At 35.9% G+C, this 20329-nt stretch overlaps 1 protein-coding gene and 1 long non-coding RNA gene across 3 annotated transcripts; both read left to right on the top strand.

Moving 5' to 3' along the window:
• Nucleotides 1-19032, top strand: LOC116293330 (neuronal acetylcholine receptor subunit alpha-10). Of its 2 annotated transcripts, none has more exons than XM_089033326.1 (6): nt 1-276; nt 10616-10683; nt 12005-12144; nt 12833-12877; nt 14752-14861; nt 15573-19032. In XM_089033326.1, exons 2-6 carry the CDS (start codon nt 10632-10634, stop codon nt 16831-16833), a joined length of 1608 nt encoding a protein of 535 aa, XP_088889452.1. In that variant the 5' UTR covers nt 1-276; nt 10616-10631; the 3' UTR covers nt 16834-19032. The 2 variants fall into 2 exon arrangements, with proteins under 2 accessions (XP_088889452.1, XP_088889451.1); XM_089033325.1 differs by lacking the exon at nt 1-276 and adding an exon at nt 3601-3872.
• LOC148909711 (uncharacterized) lies at nt 7469-7956 on the top strand. The gene is made up of 2 exons (XR_016120124.1): nt 7469-7609; nt 7715-7956. It is a non-coding gene; the product is annotated as an uncharacterized LOC148909711 (long non-coding RNA).
• Nucleotides 19033-20329: the final 1297 nt, after the last annotated feature.

Raw genomic sequence — 20329 nt, forward strand, 5'->3', positions numbered from 1 at the left:
CCCTATTGCCCACGGAAATTCTAGAAAAATTTTTCTCTTTGCAGGGTTGAAAACCTTGGTACTCGCTACAAAAAATTTGTCAAGCTGGAGCAAAAGTTGGCCTTATCTAGTACCATACAACTGAGCCATTTTATCCTTACGTTAAAAAAGAAAGAAGATTCGAGGGATTTGATTTTCATTACTGCCATTTTACTTCATCGATTGCGGGAAAATGAGGATTTAAATAACATCTTAATGTTTTAATCGAAAAGGATTGGAATTTTAAGCTGATGAAAGGTAAGATTTAGATTTCTTTAATCACATTTCTTTATTTCACTGTATTCCGGGTTTTTTTCCATATAGTTATTTCGATTTAAAATGTAAACAAAGATCGTTCAAAGTAATATAGATTGTTCTGAAAATTTACAGTTTACAATATCTTCGACTAATATACACATCTTGATTAAGTACAACCACGTTATTGAAAAATATATTATTATTTCTGAATGAAATAATTTCGAACTGAATGTGTTGGGCCAGTGGATGTAAAGCTCGTTAGAGAGCAAACGAGAAGCTAGCTAGCAGAGGGGGATCTATTTTGGTATTCGGTTTTAAGCCATTTATGACTAAATGGCAAAGGTCGCTAGTCTTTCTTGAATATAGCTAGTAATATAGCTAAATCTCCACAGCTGTGAAAACGGAAAAAACAATCAACGGTAGATTCACTCCGCAAGAACGAGTTGACTTGAATGGTGACAAGTTCTTTGTTCTGTGGATCACTTTTGTACATTTAAATCTCATTTCATGGGTGTTAACTAGTTTTATCTTAATGTACAGGATGTAAAAGAGATTGAAAGGTATGAGAAAATGAATAAATTGGAAAATATATATTTTTTCGAATTGAAAGCTTAATTTACTAGCCAAAACGTGATTATATCCCTTCTTCGCACACGAGACACATCAAAGCACAAAAAAGATGATTTTACTGTCGTTTTTCTCCCACCAACATTATTTAAGTATTTTCCAATTCATATGATTTAAAAATCCGTTGCTAGCATATTTCAGTAGTAGTGTTGCTACTATGAAACGGAGAGTATATTTGTCATTTTAAATCCTTGCGAAATAAATTGTAATTTATCAAAAGCAGTAAGAAAAATTCTAGAGCTTCAGTGATAATGAAGTAAATCTGCATGTGTACATGGTTTATGTATTCAAACCTTATAGAAAAAACACATGTCTCTAGAATTATTCTCCTTGAATTGCACTCAACATCACGCCCTTCTATCTAAAATAAATTCCCCAGAAAAGACATCAAGAATTAAAAAATCTAACATTTGCTACAGTACTACTAATACTACTACTTTTACAGCGAGTATTTCTGTCAAACATGTGAGCACTAAAACCTTCATTATCAGTTACTAAGGTTTGGAAGTACTGAAAATAATGGCACGTCGTTCGTAAGGGATTTAAATAGATTACAGCCAAACTTTTGACCAATTTATCTAACCAGGAATCCGATTTACTTACCGTACTTTAGCAAGTATTTTGCGGGGTTTAATTTATTGCAGGGCATAACTTGCAGAAGATGGATCGGATCAGTATTCATTATTGACGTTTTCTTTTGCACCGATTTGTATTTTAGATGAAGTACATTTATTTATTATTTCCGACTGGACGATTTTATACATTTTTGGTTTATACTTTTGAGAACTATTAGATAACTATTGATGTTCTATATCGTCATTGAGCAAAAAATGCTGGAAATTAATGCGATATTCATTACTAATTTTCTAACTAGACAATAGACAATAATAGAACTGAAATTTTTCCAGTTACTATGTTCAGAAATATTACAAAAGCCTGACGACTTTCCCATTGTAACCAGAAACGAGAAAAAGAGCAGGAGATAAAAGAAGCAAAGGATAATACGAAAAACCTGCATGGTTTATAATAAATATTATTCTTCCGAAATCAAATTAATAATTCAATTGGAAACCATTGGAATTTAGTTGGGTTGTGTGGAGGAGGGAACTTGAGCAGCAGAGAACCCGGAAAAAACCCCGAGGCCACAAATCAAGGAAGGAACTCTACTCACCTGTGATGACAAGATTACAGAGGTCAGGGGAAAATACACATAATACAATAACAGGATTAAAGATATTGTACTGAAGCATCAAGAAGAGGGATTTTCTTTTGTTTTGACTCCCAGATTGGAAATTAGTGCAAGTGCATGATCTATTTTGTGCTTATAGATCTACTTGTATCTACTGAATTTCCAAAGATCGCAGTCATGCATAAGTCAGTAATTGAATTTTTAGATCAATAAAAGGAGTGTGATGTTAGGTAACGAACTCAAACAATACACAGTAGCTCAGAAGAGATTTGAACGTTCCCTTACAGATTGGACGGTTGCCTAGGAAACGAAAACAATCCCTGTTTACTTGTCATAGGCCTCTTCTGAGATCCATAAACGTGAAGCATTGTGGTCTAGCTTGGGTAGAAACAATTCAAAATGGTCTAAGCTTAAGAGGAACGTTAAGTCATTAGATACCCTAAGTAAATTTAAAAGACACATAAGAACACTTAACTTAGGGGACCTCATGAGTGATAATTGCCAAAACTGCCTCTTATGCGCTACCTAGTAAGCGTATCGATCTGAGTATCGAACACATATTAGGATCAGTTGGGGGTGGGAATTATCTTACAGTTACTATGGGGTCGGTGGGGTAAGGATTTAGCTTGTAGTTTACACAAAAGTGTAAGAATAATGGGTATATTTAGTCGGAGGGGTGGGATATTACCGTAAATTAGATAATTGTAAATATCATATAGGGGTTGTTTTAAGGGTTGGAAACATGGGATAAGATTTTTATTGGTTTTATAGGGTTCTAGATAGGTGTCCCCAATTAGTTTATTTAAATAAGCTAGAACGACATGACACAGTAATAAAGTTTATTATTATTATTATTATTTAAAGCATGGTGAACAATCATATAAATTTGTGGGAATTTTTCGAGGAACGCCAACCATAAAACAAAATATAATAATTATTGTTAATTAATATGTGCATAAGATTGGCATGGTATTCTGTAGGTACACGCAAAAGATGTTTGTACTAAAGCTAGAACTAACACAAACACCAAGTTGGCTTTCTCAAAATAAATGTCTATGAATATGCATGCAATTAAGTAAAAATTCTGTAAGAAATCAGTCTCTTTTTCCTTTCAAACTCAAGCACCAAGGAGCCAGTTTTTCTGTCGGGAGGAAAGAAAAAGCTTAAAGTTACTGGAACTGTAAAAGAATTCAACTTCTAAATTCCAATTGGAATTCAGTGGATGAAGAGCCACTTTGTGAAAATGCCACTGTTAAATCCCATTTTTTAAATTTTGTAGCGCTACAATCATGCTCCAAAATCATCATTTCCACAGCTAGAATTCATAGTTATTAAACATCCGCTTCCTTATCTGTATAACGATTCAACGCTTACCGCAGATAAATTAAAAGTAGGATTACGGATAAAAAGCGTAGAATATTTAAAAACCATGACGTTTCGGCTATAACTAATGATAGCCTTTATCAGAATAACGATGAAAATGTGTGAAGCGCGTATATGCAAACGAAGCGAGGGAAGAGGCAACGAAGATAATTTACATGCGTATTTATAGCGTACTAGAGGACTGACTAACACAGTGGCTTTTATATGGTCTTGGTCGATTGTTACTGATAATAAGTATAACGCAGACATTCATGTGTATATATAGTACTGTTATTTAGTGTATAATGATTTGCATTAAAGATTGAAAGGGAAACGATTGCATGAGGACGCCAAGTCGAAGCCATCATCATCTAAACTCACTTGCGAGATTTCCCCTTGGAGCAATTCTGAGATCGCGGTAGGTAAAAGAAAATTAATGATACTGGCTACTGACTATTATACCAAACTAAACAACGCTGAAATCTAAAGAAAATATCCTGTGTTTTTTAAGTCACCATTTTGATTGTGTTTTTGACAACGGATTTGTCCTTAGGGTTTTGGCAAACTCGGCTAAATGCAACATGGCGGCCATGATGTCTACTTTCTGATTCTCTTGGACGTGACTTGCAAACCGTTTTTAACAAAAAAAAAAGTAGCCGTTCTGAAATATTTCAGCGTAATTTAAAAATTTCGAATTGAAGCAAACTAGCTCCGCATAGACAAGATAAGATTTTACATAAAATCGATTCCATTCTGGCATATATCAATATACTTTAACAGAACGAAAAGATACAAGGTGTCTCTTTCGCAGCGTTGTCGGGAACAGTCTAGTCGAATTCCATTACTAACCTCACACAATATAAGTTACTAAGTTAATAATTTTGAGGAAAAATATATCAATAATTGAAGAGAAACGATTAAGCCAATTTCATACTGCAAAAAGTAGAGAAATCAACGTGGAATGATTTATTGCGGTTGTGGTTGGCAGGATAGAAAAAAGACTTCGATTGATAAAGCGAAAACATAAGACGATCCAAAACCGCAATTCATACAAAGAATGAAGATCTGGTTCCCACTGACTAAACACTCTGAGCGATTTATGAAAATCTCTGATCGTATCCAGGAATTTGCTTCTCGCTTTGACAGGGTATAGTTCTAGTCATTTCTAGGATGCCTAAAGCAGATAGTCAAACTGAAACAAAGTGAGATCGATAAAGCAATAATGAAATGTTTTGCGGTAAAATGTATCAAATTTAAGAGTGACTGTATGTAACGATCAAGCAAAATTCAAAATCCGTGGCAAACTTCAACAAATCGATTTCGCTCATACTTTCAAGTTAGATAGGGTAATGTATCCTAAGAATCGCTGTATAGTTGGTTTGATCAAATAACGCTTTATTATTACGCCGTTCGTGACAGTAAATTTTGACTCAACTTTCGCGGCTGCTGGACAAAAAATAAGCAACACTGGGAATTAAAACAACCCATATTCTTGAAGAACAATCTATTGAGTACGATATGCGTGACTTTGGGATCAATTGTACAATTTTAAGATAACAAAATAATTTTATTCGCTAGACGTGTGTTTAGAGTATCAAAAAGTAGGTCTTACAAAAATATTCATTCTGAATGTGCTTAACCTCTTAGTCGCGTGAAACTTCGCTGGTTGATTAGTCAGATGTTGGTCTTTCTAGTGATGTAAAGAAATCTTTGGGCAAATGATTGTGTGTCACGCAGCATGTCTTCAAACTTTGGTCAAATTACTCATTTCTGACCTTTGGCCGCTTTCTATAACAGACAAGATACCAGTGTTTATAAGTAAAATGTAAACTCTAAAACAAGCCTAAAACATTTTTATAGCCTTAAATAATGTAGCTGTTTAAGAATTCTTACCTAGCAAACTCTGAAACCTGGATTTTTATGAATGTTTTTAGACACAACATCGATCTGGTTTCTTTCACTACCGACTCGAACTTGTCAACGGCCGAGTGCCACAGGGAGCCCAACCTTTCTGGTTGTGGTGCAAAACACAGGAAACCCAGATTGATTAAGGTGGCTCGACCCCCTCACGCTTGACCGCTACCCTACACGTTTGGAACGCTGGTGCATAAACGTGTTTTATCCGATTGCAAATCTTTTTTGCACATAAGTCACATAAAGATTGAATTAGTGTTTGATGCAGTTTTTAATGAGATCGGACGTCATAACACGTAATTATGATGAAATATTTGTTTTCGTTTCGAAAATAATTTTAGCCTTTCAGAGCGTTCAACACTAAAATGCTTCATACCACATAGTTATATACTAGATGCCTCCATTTGTAGGGATTTTTGAAAAAATCTATCAAGCTAATTATGAGATATTTGAGATTCTTTAAATATAGTGCATAATCTACTTCAAAACTAAACAATGGATTTCATACGGCCGAAATTAATATTTCAGAGCTATATATTCACAAAAGTCATTGTTCATTTAGTTTTACTCTGTATCTAGTTTTAAAAGGAACATTTTGAAGGTAATCGACTTATGCGATTTTGTGAAAACGTATAGTACAGAAGACGGGGTAAACATTTGATGCGCACTTTTCATCGCAGTGTTCTAGTCAATCTTACTAGATCTTCCATTATTCTAAAATTCGCTGATCATTTCTCTCAAAACTACGTCAGGATACAAATTAGAACTTAAACTAATATTACACAAAATTGCAAGACTATTGAACTCATTTAAAGCGGTCTAAAGCGAACGAGAAATACAGAAAACATTGATCGTTTCCCAACGATTTGATGCTCTGGGAATTCTATTGTTTGCTAATGACCATAACACCAAATTCTTTCGCATCATGCACGGTCTGATCTCGCTTGGCCGCTTTCCGATTTACTCCCGAAGCATGGTAATACAGAGTTGTGACAAACGCCCCACGTTTGAATAAAAAAAACTGTATAGCTTGTTTGTGATAGCAGTTATAGTTGACGTCATTCTCCAGTTGAGACGTTCAATGCCAGACCTGAAATCCGTCAGCTTTAGACAAGATAACGCTGACTGTTATCACAGCTCCGCAACCATACTTGGAGTTCAAAACCTCGCCAGGAAGCACAAAGTGAACGTGCGCATGGATTTTTCAGATCCTCAAGGAGGTAAAGGTCCTTGCGATCGCAAAGCTGCTGTACTGAAAAATCACATGCACACTTATCTAAACTCTGGAAATGACATCACGAGCGCAGTACAGATGAAAACCGCTATGGAATCACATGGTGGCGTACGTGGTCTAAGTGTAGCACTGTGTGGTTTACAGATTCCCGAGACATATCTCACAGAGAAATGGGAAGGCGTAAGCCTTGACAATGATGTTATCTTCAAAAAGCGTAACATTGTGGTTTGGAGAGCATACAACGTTGGAAAAGGAAAATAGATACCCAACACGAAATTTGAAACAACGAAGACATCGTCAGTTCTAGCCTCTTCCACCCTTAGGAAGATGGAGTATTCCGATGACCAGGTTCCAGATTCCTGCGATGTCATACCTAGACAAAGTAGGAAATATAAACCAAAGACCACTACAGATTCCCGCAAGGATAACAGCGATACCGATGATGACACGCTGTTCACCTGTTCCGAAGAAGGATGCGTAAAAACTTTCCAAAGATTTTCATGTTCTGCATCTACTCCAATAAAATCGTGGGTCCCTCTGTCACATACATTTGTTCGGTACTAATTATGAACCCTAGAGGCCGGTGATCATTTATGATGACTTACCGAGCAGAAAAATTGCATGTAGTGTATACGGTTCAACTTCTTTAAAATCAATTTAGAACTGTTACCATTAGTAAGGTTCTACTGCAGTTTTTCCCCTCTTTATTAGTCATTCATATTATAGATTATCATGTAATTCAGTAAGTTTTACTGGAATAGTTGTGACATCTTTTATTGTGTGTGTTTGCATCATCATTAGTCTCCCACGCACCCCTACATCATCATTAAAACAAATTAAAACGATTTTTTAATCAATCTGGGTTTCCTGTGTTTTGCACCACAACCAGAAAGGTTGGGCTCCCTGTGGCACTCGGCCGTTGACAAGTTCGAGTCGGTAGTGAAAGAAACCAGATCGATGTTGTGTCTAAAAACATTCATAAAAATCCAGGTTTCAGAGTTTGCTAGGTAAGAATTCTTAAACAGCTACATTATTTAAGGCTATAAAAGTGTTTTAGGCTCGTTTTTGAGTTTATATTTTACTTATAAACACTGGTATCTTGTCTGTTATAGAAAGCGGCCAAAGGTCAGAAATGAGTAATTTGACCAAAGTTTGAAGACATGCTGCGTGACACACAATCATTTGCCCAAAGATTTCTTTACACCACTAGAAAGACCAACATCTGACTAATCAACCAGCGAAGTTTCACGCGACTAAGAGGTTAAGCACATTCAGAATGAATATTTTTGTAAGACCTACTTTTTGATACTCTAAACACACGTCTAGCGAATAAAATTATTTTGTTATCTTAAAATTGTACAATTGATCCCAAAGTCACGCATATCGTACTCAATAGATTGTTCTTCAAGAATATGGGTTGTTTTAATTCCCAGTGTTGCTTATTTTTTGTCCAGCAGCCGCGAAAGTTGAGTCAAAATTTACTGTCACGAACGGCGTTTTCGGGAGTGTTTGAAAAATTCCATTTTTCTCCATAATAAAGCGTTATTTGATCAAACCAACTATACAGCGATTCTTAGGATACATTACCCTATCTAACTTGAAAGTATGAGCGAAATCGATTTTTTGAAGTTTGCCACGTTTTGCTCGATGGTTACAGACAGTCACTCTTAAATAATTAAGCTCCCGTTTATGAAAACGTCAGCCTCAGTAATAAAATTTCTGTAGTTGTATTATATCAGTAACATAGAACAAAGTTCGGAAGAATTCGTAGAATATTTGACAAAAGATATGACTTTAACCTTTAGAGTTTCAGTTTCACTGGAACTTAAAATCATTCGCTGGCAGTCATATCAAAAATATCATAACACGAAACTGCGATTTATCGAAGCCCCACAGCCTCAGGGTGCTTCATTCTATTCAATTCTAGCATACATATCAGTAGACGAGTTTGCAATCAGTACTATTGATTCGCTTAGCGGGAGTTCCTCATTTATCGGTGGCGTGATATAACAATAAGAGAGTTATGGAAATCATGAATTAATAACAATGATAATAATAGTAATAATAATATTTTTAATAACAATAATAATTTATTAATATAATGATAATAATAATGAGTAATTTTTGAATAATTTTTGTCAAGCGTCATCCTCTATAAACAAAGTTAATTTCTATAAATCTATATAAACAATATCTAAATATATTTACAACAAATTAATAAAAATAAATAAAAATAAAATAAGAAAAAGAGAAAAATTATAATGAAATATACTATAGTAAAAATATACCTACTAATGTATAACCATAAAATCTATTTAGTAAAAACTAATCCTAATAATACATGTAAAATAATTAATACTAATGACAAAGTTATTGTCAAAGATACACCCATAACTGATGATAATTATAAAACTATAGAGATGAATATGATGATGATGATGATGATGATGATGATGATGGTGGTGGTGGTGGGGGTGATGGTGATGGTGATGGTAATGATGATAGAGATGATAATGAGATAATAATAAAACTATAGAGATGATGATGATGATGGTGATGGTGGGGGAGATGGTGATGATAATGATCATAGAGATGATAATGAGATAATGATAAAACTATAGAGATGATGATGATGATGATGATGGTGGTGGTGGTGGTGGGGGTTGATGGTGGTGGTAATGATGATAGAGATGATAATGAGATAATGATAATAACGATGACGAGGGTAATGACTATAATGTTGATATAACGGTGATAATAAAGATGATGGTGATGATGATGATGATGATGATGATGATGGTGGTGGTGATGGGGGTGATGGTGATGGTAATGATGATAGAGATGATAATGAGATAATGATAATAACGATGACGAGGGTAATGACTATAATGTTAATATAACGGTGATAATAAAGATGATGGTGATGATATAAATCATGATGGAGATGATACAATTATGATGATAATGATAATGATGACAGTGAATGAGATGATAATGATATTATGCTGAATTTAACAAATTTACGATGGTTTAGCGTGGTATGTCCTCTTATTACCACGATATGACGTCAAAAGTTGGTCAAAATGTTATGGACTCACGAGGCGTAAGCCGATAATTGCTTTTAGGATATACATGTAACTTAGGAAGAGACCATCAGATAAAATTCAGGAGGGGGTTGCGTAAATCCCCCTAAAGATATTGATCAGCAAGCTAAGGGGACCTCACCTTCGAAAAAAAATATTGTGCAACCTCTCCTTTCAGTAAAGACATATCGAGCAAAAACATAAAAACAATTGGCGCTGCAGGGGCTTTTACAAAAAAAAAAAAAAAAAAAAAAAAAACAACAACAACAACAACAACAACAACAAAAAAAAAAAAAAAAAAAAAAAAAAAAAAAAAACAACAACAAAAGTTCCTATCCAAAATAGCGGTTGTTGAAATTTGTATTTTATAAAGCAAATTAAAAACTTGTCGTTGTGCTGTGTGGAGTCATAAAGCACTTGGGGATTGGCAGAACACTCAAGAAGTGTTGAGAAGCATTCCACTACGCGTCGTGCTTTTCCAAACACTTAGAACTCTCGTGTTCTGCCAATCCCCGCGTGCTTTATAGCTGCACACAGCACGCATGCGCGATTTCTATTTCTTCATTTTCTTTATTGTTGAATAAATAAATTAAAAATAAATTGAAAATGGAAATGAGGAACTTATGAATGATGAGGGTATTTCTTTTATGGATCGAAGTTGGTACAGGTCATTACTGTCCACCATGGCGTGACAAAGGAAAAATCTTCGGGTTACGTATATTGTGAAAAATAGTAGAATGATTGAATCGAAATAGAATCATAGGTTGCCATAAATGAGCCCCGGCTGTCATTTATGCGCTCGTTGACGTCAGCTTTATCTGTCTGTCCTCTTGTTGATGATAAAAGATAACCAATAAGCGCGCGAGAAATTTGTAAGTTATTATTGTAAAAGACTCAATTCAAAATCTCTGACTGTTTTGTTTTCTTCAGCTTTTTCACTTCCATTATGAATTGCTTGCAGTGGTTTCTTTTGATGTCAATCCTCACAGCGAAGACAGGTAAGTTTGTTCTTGTTGTTAGCCCCGTTGTGTCGGTTCGTATATCTATTGCTTTTAACTAAGTATCTTTTGAGGTTCCGGGTTCTCTGACACGGGATCACATGTGAGTAGACTTTGGGGGTTTTCTTAGGGTTCTCAAGTCCTTCTACAGAAAAAAACCTAACAAGCTTAAATACCAATTTGATCGGTGAGTTAGCCATACCTTGAATTACACTCAAATAAAAAGCCTGAGATGATCACGTTAAATTCGATCATTAACATATTGGAAGTATAAACCTTCATAACAAAATTCTAAACGTATTGCTTCAGGGTAAGGTTTACAGTCAGCGGCTTCAAGAAGTGACTGTAAAGTCCACTTTGTCGTTTGAAAGTTAATTTTCCATATATTTACAATTGCATGAAGATGTTTTCGTCTGATTTGCAGCATGTGGACTTTTAATTGAATTGATTGCGCGATTCCACGATTGTGAATTAGGCAAGGGGTCTGTTATAATCATATAACTCAAATAATCAACCACGTAATGACTGACACTAATTCGTATTATGTAAACCCTGAAGATGGCTGTGGAGGTCGAAAGCGTAATTGGTAGTTATTAAGCAAACAATCTTGCCTGGGTTGATAATACAATACAATATTTTATTATTAATTCTCCCCGTGGGGTTTTTCAGAATAAATTTACAACCTACAATTAACTAATAATAATGAAACTAATGAAATAAATGAATGAAACAAATCATTGTTCCTACGTCAACAGCATTTTTGAGGCCATTTTTTGGGCGTAGGATCGATGATTGGATGCTCCCATGCATTTTGTTTTCAAGCTTTTCTGGTGACTAAATGTATAGGAAATCGCACGATCTCGAGTACAATTTGGAATTTATAGGTACGAGTGATGTTTTGAAAGTTTTCAAATTTGACATCACGAGTATCTATAAATTCAGAATTGTACGAGAAGATTTTGCGATTTTTTGTTTATAATAAACTCAAATTAAAAAATTGAGCAACTTAATTGGGATTCTACAGAGTACAATTTGGAATTTAATTGTACCCCTCTTGTCCAATCAGAATCGAGAGATTTTGTTGAGTGTATTTTAAATAAAATAATAAGTATATCGGTGCAATATCATCCTCATCATCCTCATCCTCATCCTCATCATCATCATCATCATATTATTATTATTATTATTATTATTATTATTATTATTATCATTAATACTTTTATTATATTATTATTATTATTATTATATTATAGTAATATTGTTAATTAAGATCTTAAGATCTTTCCTTTCAAAAGTTCTTTTCTTTTGACTGTCTTTTCAGATGGTGCTGTTCAGACGAACGAGAGCGTGCTCTATCAGAAGCTGTTTCAAAACTACAATAAATTCACCCATCCAGTCAAACATTACAATAATACGGTCAAAGTCATGTTTGATTTTCAGTTGATCAACATCCTTGACGTGGTAAGCATACAGTCAATTCAAAAAATGTTGTCGTCAACCAACTCAAGTCTACTCGACTGGACCGAAAGGAACTCTGGGTAGCAATCATTGAAGCCGAGTTGACTCCATAATTCTATCTGACTAGTTATGCCTGGTTTACAGCACAAACCTTCGTAGGCGAGCGGGAAGTGTTGAGGGAGACGTTTTTTAAATGCCTTCATACTTTCGGAATTGTGAACTGAATCATAACTACTTTGTTTTTCTTTCCCTAAACCCGAAGACATGCATTTGATGGATTCTTTCTCGCCATTATTATCTTATTTCTAGCGGGAACAATTAATTCAGAACGAATATTTAACCGCTTCAGTGATTTTTACCCATATTCCTTTCGGTCCAGTCGCGTAGGCTTGAGCCAGTCGACGACAACGTTTTTTGAATTGACTGTATAGTAAAGCAAAAGTGTATGGAGCGATGTTCGATGTTGAGTGTATGACGTCACAGACTCCAAAAAATAATCGTAAAAATATACTTTCGTCCTGAATATCGAGAAAACACTTCATACAGTGATTATTGGACCTTATAAGAGTATTCTTAGGAAGTTTCAACTGAATCCAAGTTTGAGCGATTTTCGTCAGAGTAGCATTTTAAGGCTATTTAAGTGTCACCTTTATGCTATGAATAAATTAATGGTTGTTTTTGACATTACCAGAGTGCAAGGGATCAATATATCAAGACATACGCCTGGGTAAATCAGGTAAGATGTGCAGGTAGAAAAAACAGATAAATTGAGAGGAGAGGAGAAGAGAGAAGAGGAAAAAAAGGGAGAGGAAAGGAGTGCAAAAGAGAGGTTATACGATCGAACAACCCATTATTATAGCATTTGATTTTTTTCCGATCGATCAATGCGATATATATTGTTGGATACACACTGACTTCACAACACCCCAAGCCATTTAATATAGCCATTTATCATATAATTATCCATAAAATACCTATATTTCATCTTCTTTTCGAAAAACTGATATTTTCACATGTGAAAATAACATGTTATTTTCACATGTGAAAATATCGTTACCATGTGTATTTAAGCTATTGGTTTATGAATAAAAACTTTTTATAATAATAAAAAGCTTGTTAAGTTGATTTTATGGATAATTATATAATAAACAGAATATTTCATGGGCGCTTGATGATACGAAATTTATCTTCTCGTGTTGATAATCTCTCGCTCGTTAGTTGCGCTCACTCTGTGAGAGATCTTTTCAACACTCGAAGATAAGATTTCGTATCTCCGCGCGCCCATGTAATATCCTCTATTTTATCAATTTTGCGAGATTGTTATTATATTAACATAACGATAGCGATCAACATTATTTTCCTCCGCACGAGACATTTTGGGGAGTACAAAACAACAGCTAATGGCTTCCTATAGTTACAACAGATAATGTGAATTAGAAAAGCCATATCACTGTGGCAATCCAATTAATGAGATCGGTATCACATCCCAGTAGAAAGGTAAAAAACATCTAATTATACGATGGGATTTAAGCCTTCTGCCCTTGGGTGTACGAATTACACAAGAAACTGATGTTCTAGCCTGAAGGCCCGATCAGGGGAAAGGGAGAAGGGAAAGACAAGTCGGCCCCTAGACTATGTCTAAACCTAATCCCTTGCACTCTGCCACGCACGAAATCATTGAAAAATCGATGTTGAAAAGTCTAGTCCATCTGACGCATTGTTTTCACTGCTATTGTTGTGCTAATTCCTTAAAGCCCTTGTGGTATAGTGGGAAAAAAACATGGGGTTTATATATGTCAAGCTCTTATGGGAAGTTTGGCACCTTTGTTTGCACCTGGATGGGTGATCTTAAGTTTTTGTTCCAATTTTTTTCCTGTTTCCTGATATAATATATATAGTTAGCATATACCAACTTGTGTACTTCCTAAGAATGCGCGCGCTCATTGGTTAATTGGAGGTGAATATTGTACAATATTCACCTCTGAATCTCTGAATATTGAGTCGGCAACAAAATGGCATATGCCGGCAATCGTTTTGCTACAATTTCCGATGAGGACATTGAAAAAATGAAAGTAAATGCCATTACTATCAATACTAAAAAGGCAACGAAGTATGGCCTAAAAGTTTTGCTAAACGTTTTGCGTGAATTTGTCACGCGAACTGCAAGTTTCTGTTTGTTTGTTTTTATTGAATTATTGTATATAAAAATATGTTACTCTGTACACAAATTGGTTTATGCTAAAACAACTATTCGCCTCTGGCTCAGTGAATATGGAGAATATCTACTTCGCCAAGGCGAATAATTGCTAAGTATTTACGTTTTAAATGAAGCATTTTGATTTTAAAGCGAGCCGTGCGAATGTGCATGCTCAGGCTCAGTGAATATAGAGAATATTTACCACGCCGCTCGAAGACTCGCGTCTCGGTAAATATTCCCCGATATTCACCTCGCCTTCGGCGAATAATAGCTAAATATTCCAACTTTTTTAATTCTAGCTCCACTTGTAAATTATTCCTATCTACCAAACCACTTTCCCCAATCTTTGAGTGGTGTAAATTATTATTTTTTGTTGAAATCGAAAACCAGTAAAACTTGTTTTACGATTGCAGTATTGGAGGAATGAGCTTCTTACATGGGATCCTGCCCAATATGGTGGAATCAAAATTATTTACGTCGATCCTAAAGACATATGGGTTCCCGATGTGCTGCTGTACAGCAAGTAAGACCAATAGAACTCTTCACATTTCCCTGCTCTATCTCGAAAGGTACAGCCGTGCCTTTGTTAGTCGAGACGAACGGTAACCTCACAATAATAGAGATCTTTTTAACACCTAGTACAATTATTCAGATGTCCCTCTAATTGCAAGTTAACCGTTTGTGTCGCTTCGATGCAAAGGCACGGCTACCTTTCAAGATGGCGCAGGAAACTTTGGCAAGGAATATTCATTTATATACATGCCTTGTACAAATGTTTATATTTTAATCATCAGGATTTACGATTCAAAAATATGACAAGATTTCTTCACTATTTTCCTATTTTACTGAGTGATCTGTATGGCGCAACTTACTGACAGATGGATGGGGCAATAAACGACTTGCACTAACAGGTCACGTGACCCTACCTCCCTTAAAACGAGCAGTTGCGTAAAAACAAACTTTAAAAGAAAAAGAAATATTGTTTTATTTTTGTGGTTTTAAAAAGAATCCTGATAAAAGTTTGGAAGCGGGACATTTCCCCATTGTGCGGTCATCCAATATGGCTGCTGTCACGTGATGTGAACTTGCCAAAAACCTCTCATTCACTGATCCGTCCACCAACGATACACATATAATCAAAACATTTTGTGTCGATATTAGATGTCTTTGGGTCCTTTGCATTTCTTCTGAATTAATATCAATGTCATAAGAATTAGTTTTGATTTTGTTACAGCATAGACGAGGAAGACAGATTTGGTGGAGGGAAGTATACTTACAAGGCAAACGTCGCTCTCAGTCATGACGGAGGCTGTGTATGGCTGAATCCCGCTATCTTCAAAAGCATTTGTATGGTTGACGTTACATTCTTTCCCTTTGATGACCAAACATGTGAGCTGAAGTTTGGCTCCTGGTCCTTTGATATCTCGAAAATCGATCTGCACCCTAAAGACAGACATGCGTTGAATAAGAATTACATCAAGAATGGCGAATGGGAGCTGAACAGCATCACTTTCATACGCAACCAGAAACATTACAAATGCTGCGTATACGACTTCGTTGATGTGACTATCAAAATTGAAATCTCGCGGGTGTCTTTGGATTACATTATGAAGTTGATCATCCCATGTTCACTAATATCGTCTATGATATTCCTTGGCTTTGTACTACCGCCCGAATCCGGAGAGCGGATTGGATTAAGCATCACCGTCCTCCTTGCTATGACTGTATTCCAACAACTCACCTCGGAACTAATGCCATCGTATGGGTTCCCTTTGTTGGGGCAATATTATTTCGCTACGATGATAGAAATAGGAGCATCCCTTACAGTCACAACTTTTATTCTAAACTTTTATCACCGGAGTACTCGCAGGATGCCAGCATTCTTACGCAAATTGATACTAGTGTGGATGGCTTCCTTAGCATTTCCGTTTAGGAAGAATAAACCCTATAAATCCTCTATTCCATTAAGTGCCAACCAGGGTGACTCGGGTGAACTCAGTGATTCGAATTTTATCGTAGAAAGCATGATCGATAACAATGACCCGACACATTCTAGGCAAAATAGATGGAATTCTTTGCGCGAGTTTCCTGAAGGGTACCAGATAAGTCCTGCGTCCACGGCGTCAATCGATAATATGTTCACAGGTAATACTTCACCGTCCAGAAGAAACAACTACGTCGCAAATCGACGAGGACTCGACAAAATGCGATTTAGGCGTCACAAATTAAAACAAAACGGGTCGAAGAAAAAGTTATATAATAACCAAGACAATGCTTCCGGAAATAAAAGTTATTTTATGTCCGCAGTAGGATTTGGGGACCTGTCTAACGATGATAGTAAATCTGAGTTATCCCTGGAAAGGGAAAGAAATCAAAAGGAATGGAAAAAAGCAGCAAGAGTGCTGGACAGAATGTTTCTGATAATATCAGTCGTCATTGGAACTGTGACTTTGTTTGGCATTTTTCTTAAAGCACCTCGATTTCATTTGCTTTAATAATCATTCATTTGCATGTTGCTTTAAGAGCGTCAAAGTGGTAGCCCTCCTTTCCAGCTAGCCCCTGTTGGAGACTATTTCTAAGGACATTAAAAAAGCAGCAAGAGTGCTGGACAGAATGTTTCTGATAATATCAGTCGTCATTGGCACTGTGACTTTGTTTGGAATATTTCTCAAGGCATCTCGATTTCATCTGCTTTAATAATCATTCAGTTGCATGTTGCTTTTAAGAGCGTCAAAGTGGCTGCGCTCCTTAGCAGCCCATCTTGACTCTTACTAATGAGTAATGCTTATATGGAACACAAATTCGAAAAAATTAAAATACTTTATCAATAATCTATCCTCCTACAATACAAACAGCTATAAATATTCCCCGTGGATTTACTTAATTCTTTGTTGGAGTTTGAGTCGACGACGTTTTACGCTAAATTTACTAAAAGGAATACCCTTTCACACTACATGGTGGAGCCTATACTAAATAAATACCACTCGAAGCTCAAAGATCTGCGTTTCCTGGGTCACTTATTCTACCTGATAAGGATTGTACTGCAGGTTTTTTTTGGTAGAGAACAGCAAGATAGCAAGAACAACAAAAGGGCCCAAAAACGTTTCCTGAGGAACCCCTCAGCTAGGCTGTAATCTTATGAGGTTGAATTGCTGTACAAACATTTAAGAGCAAAGCTAAAGGCAAAGCCAGGACTGGACACGACCACATAAAGGAAATCTCATTTGATAAAAGTAAACCTCACGTATCTACAGTACTGTGATTGGTTCAACGGATGTCGTCAAAATCTTGTAGTGACTCTACATTGACACTAAATGTAAAGTAATCTTTTCACAAGTATACGAAATCTACTCTTTAAGAAAGCAGCTACACATCAGCGTATCGATTTATGATTTACTCGTACAATTAGCAATCGACTGAATTTCGGCATTAATTTTATATATAACAATCTCATAGAGCAGTTTTCATAGGCCTAGGAGTGGAAAACATACCGTTCAGCACTGACTCGCCTTAATATTGAAATTTAATTAATTGTCTTCTATCAGCGTAGCACCAGAATTCCATCCAATGTCAACGCGTAACTACAGCTACGATACAGTTTATTATTTGTCTTATCGTTTTCCACTCAGGGGGTCATATCCACACTAATACGTTATATCATATAAGTTTTACCAAAAGCGCTTCGAAAGCTTCGCAGCTTCGCGTCCACGCTGGCGTATCCATAGCGTTCTAGCGAGACCACGATCGAAAACGATAAAAAACGCAGATACGATCAAAAAGGATGCGATATCGGCGCATGCAAAAACAAACGTGCATGTGTGAATAGCCTCCTTAAGATTTGCAAAATCTGCGACGGCGACGTCTACCGGATATGTAAATAATTTGGCATGAGTTTCGCGCCTTCAAAATCTGTCTCCCTGTGGACGAGTTGACTTTACTGACAATGTTTTGAATGAAATCTCCAATGAACAGAACCCCAAAGAGAAATGCGATAGGACTCTGTTTTCAAACCTCACCATGCCACGCTGGAAAGTGTTTTCAAATGTATCCGTGATTGATCGTTTTAGTGTAAACACATCCAAAAGTATGCGCGTCTTCAAACGTAAACGCACTGATTAGTGTGGACGGTTGCCTTGCACAAAAATCGCTTTGGCGAATTGATACTTAAATGACTATGCAAAAGACTATACTAACTTGGTCTCTGCTATTGGTAAATACTATGCATAAATCATAACTAACTAACAAATCGCAAAACCATTATTGTATTCCAAATACTGAATCATGAAAGCAGAGACCAAAGAGTTTTCTTGTTACTTCGCCAATAATAATATTATATTATTTTATCAAAAAACTTGTAGTCGTTAAACCATACCATGTAATCTCTTTTCAAAACTTGTGGGAATGAAACACTATGGTTGATCATGACAAAATCAATATACTAATGATTGTGCTCTCTTATGATTGGTTCCTGTTTTCACTCTATATCGTGGTTGGTTGACATTTTAAGAGTACGTCTGCGCATGCTCTATGCACGTATACAAATTCGTCGAAACGTCTTCATGCTATTGAAGAAATATGTAAATTTGACTTTCAAACATGTGTCCATGCTTGAAACTTAAGGGCATTTCTTACATATTGTCTTCATAAATACAGTATCTTGGTCTCAGAACAGTATACTCGTAAAATTGATTTTATACTCGGATAAAACGAACATTTACTTTCTCACCCAAACTCTTCTGAGCTCCGAGAAAACATGCTGAAAGGCACGCATGCGTTTTTCTCTAGTGTCTGCCCGGGGCAACAATAACATCATTTGCGTATCTTATAGCGGTTGTCGCATGAATAAGAAACATGCGGTACCCCCTGACTCATAATTACATACAGAACGTTCACGGTGCTTAGCACGTAGTTACGACTACTTTAAAGTACATGGCTTTTGTTGCAATACGAATTCAGATATGTATAGTATCGTTTCCTACTCTTATACGAAAACCACTCTATAATACATATACATCATATATACTATCTGTGTATAGCTTGACAATTAAGTTTCAATTCAGTCCAAAACTGGTCCAGTTTCTCTCACTAACTAATAAGTGTCGGATAAATATAATAAAACAGCGTGCGGGCAAAATGCAATAAGCTTTTATCAAATAATATTGTTATTTCTTCTACATTTAAATTTGTTTATTTCCGATCGTTCGGTTATTCAACTATTTTCCAGAAAAAAGTGCTACAAACATCAGGGCCCGGTTGTACTTAGCCTGCTGGATAGCGCTATCCGGCTGATAAATGGATAAGTCGATGCTGTTATCCAATAAATTTATCCAGTGGATAAGATTTATCCGTCAGATAGCGCTATCCAACCTTCGTACAACCGGGCCCAGAAACTTACTAGTCTTATCTGGTTTGACAGAGCAGAAAAACGACAGGGCCGCTAATTTCGCGATTTTTTTATTTAACTGAGTTTATTGCTCCAAATTTTTAAGCGTTTCATTTGTGTCACTGCTGCTCGAAACTTGTGACGACCATTTATAACCATCGATCTGGTGTTTATCTTACGTATACACATTGCTTCTTCTCTTTTATAACTCAGACAGTTCTCTAATAAAATATGTACGTATGTATGCGCATGCGCCAAATCATATACATGCCTCTTTTCTAGAGCCTGCGTTCCTCACTCAGGCTGGAACTGATTTTACAGTATTCTGTTTGGTTGGGTGAGGACAGTCGCAAATAAAAAGATTAGAAACATGAATTCATGTTCATTGTTGCGAATTAGGGCTGATCTTTACTAATAAATCATAATTATTTCCATCATCGTTTTCACAGATTTTCATTTGTTAAGAACCTATTTTTAAAATTAATTTTTTTGCTGGAAAAATACCAACATTTACCAACAGTAGAATGCATATCCACAAAAATAAAACATTGACCTTTATTGAGTCATGAATCAAGAGAGTGACTATATCGACGTGTCTTTTTATTGAT

Source organism: Actinia tenebrosa, unplaced genomic scaffold (assembly GCF_029948245.1).
Source record: "Actinia tenebrosa isolate PJP-AT-01 unplaced genomic scaffold, QUT_ActTen_1.0 PGA_scaffold1__47_contigs__length_23844297, whole genome shotgun sequence".
In the NCBI taxonomy this organism is placed as follows: Eukaryota; Metazoa; Cnidaria; class Anthozoa; order Actiniaria; family Actiniidae; genus Actinia; species Actinia tenebrosa.

Excerpts from the sequence above, each read along its gene's own strand:
- LOC116293330 (XM_089033325.1), top strand. The coding sequence starts at position 3,796 with ATGAGGACGCCAAGTCGAAGCCATCATCATCTAAACTCACTTGCGAGA. Across the intron at positions 3,873-10,615 it reads GGAGCAATTCTGAGATCGCG|CTTTTTCACTTCCATTATGA; the intron begins GTAGGTAAAAGA and ends TGTTTTCTTCAG. Across the intron at positions 12,878-14,751 it reads CATACGCCTGGGTAAATCAG|TATTGGAGGAATGAGCTTCT; the intron begins GTAAGATGTGCA and ends TTACGATTGCAG.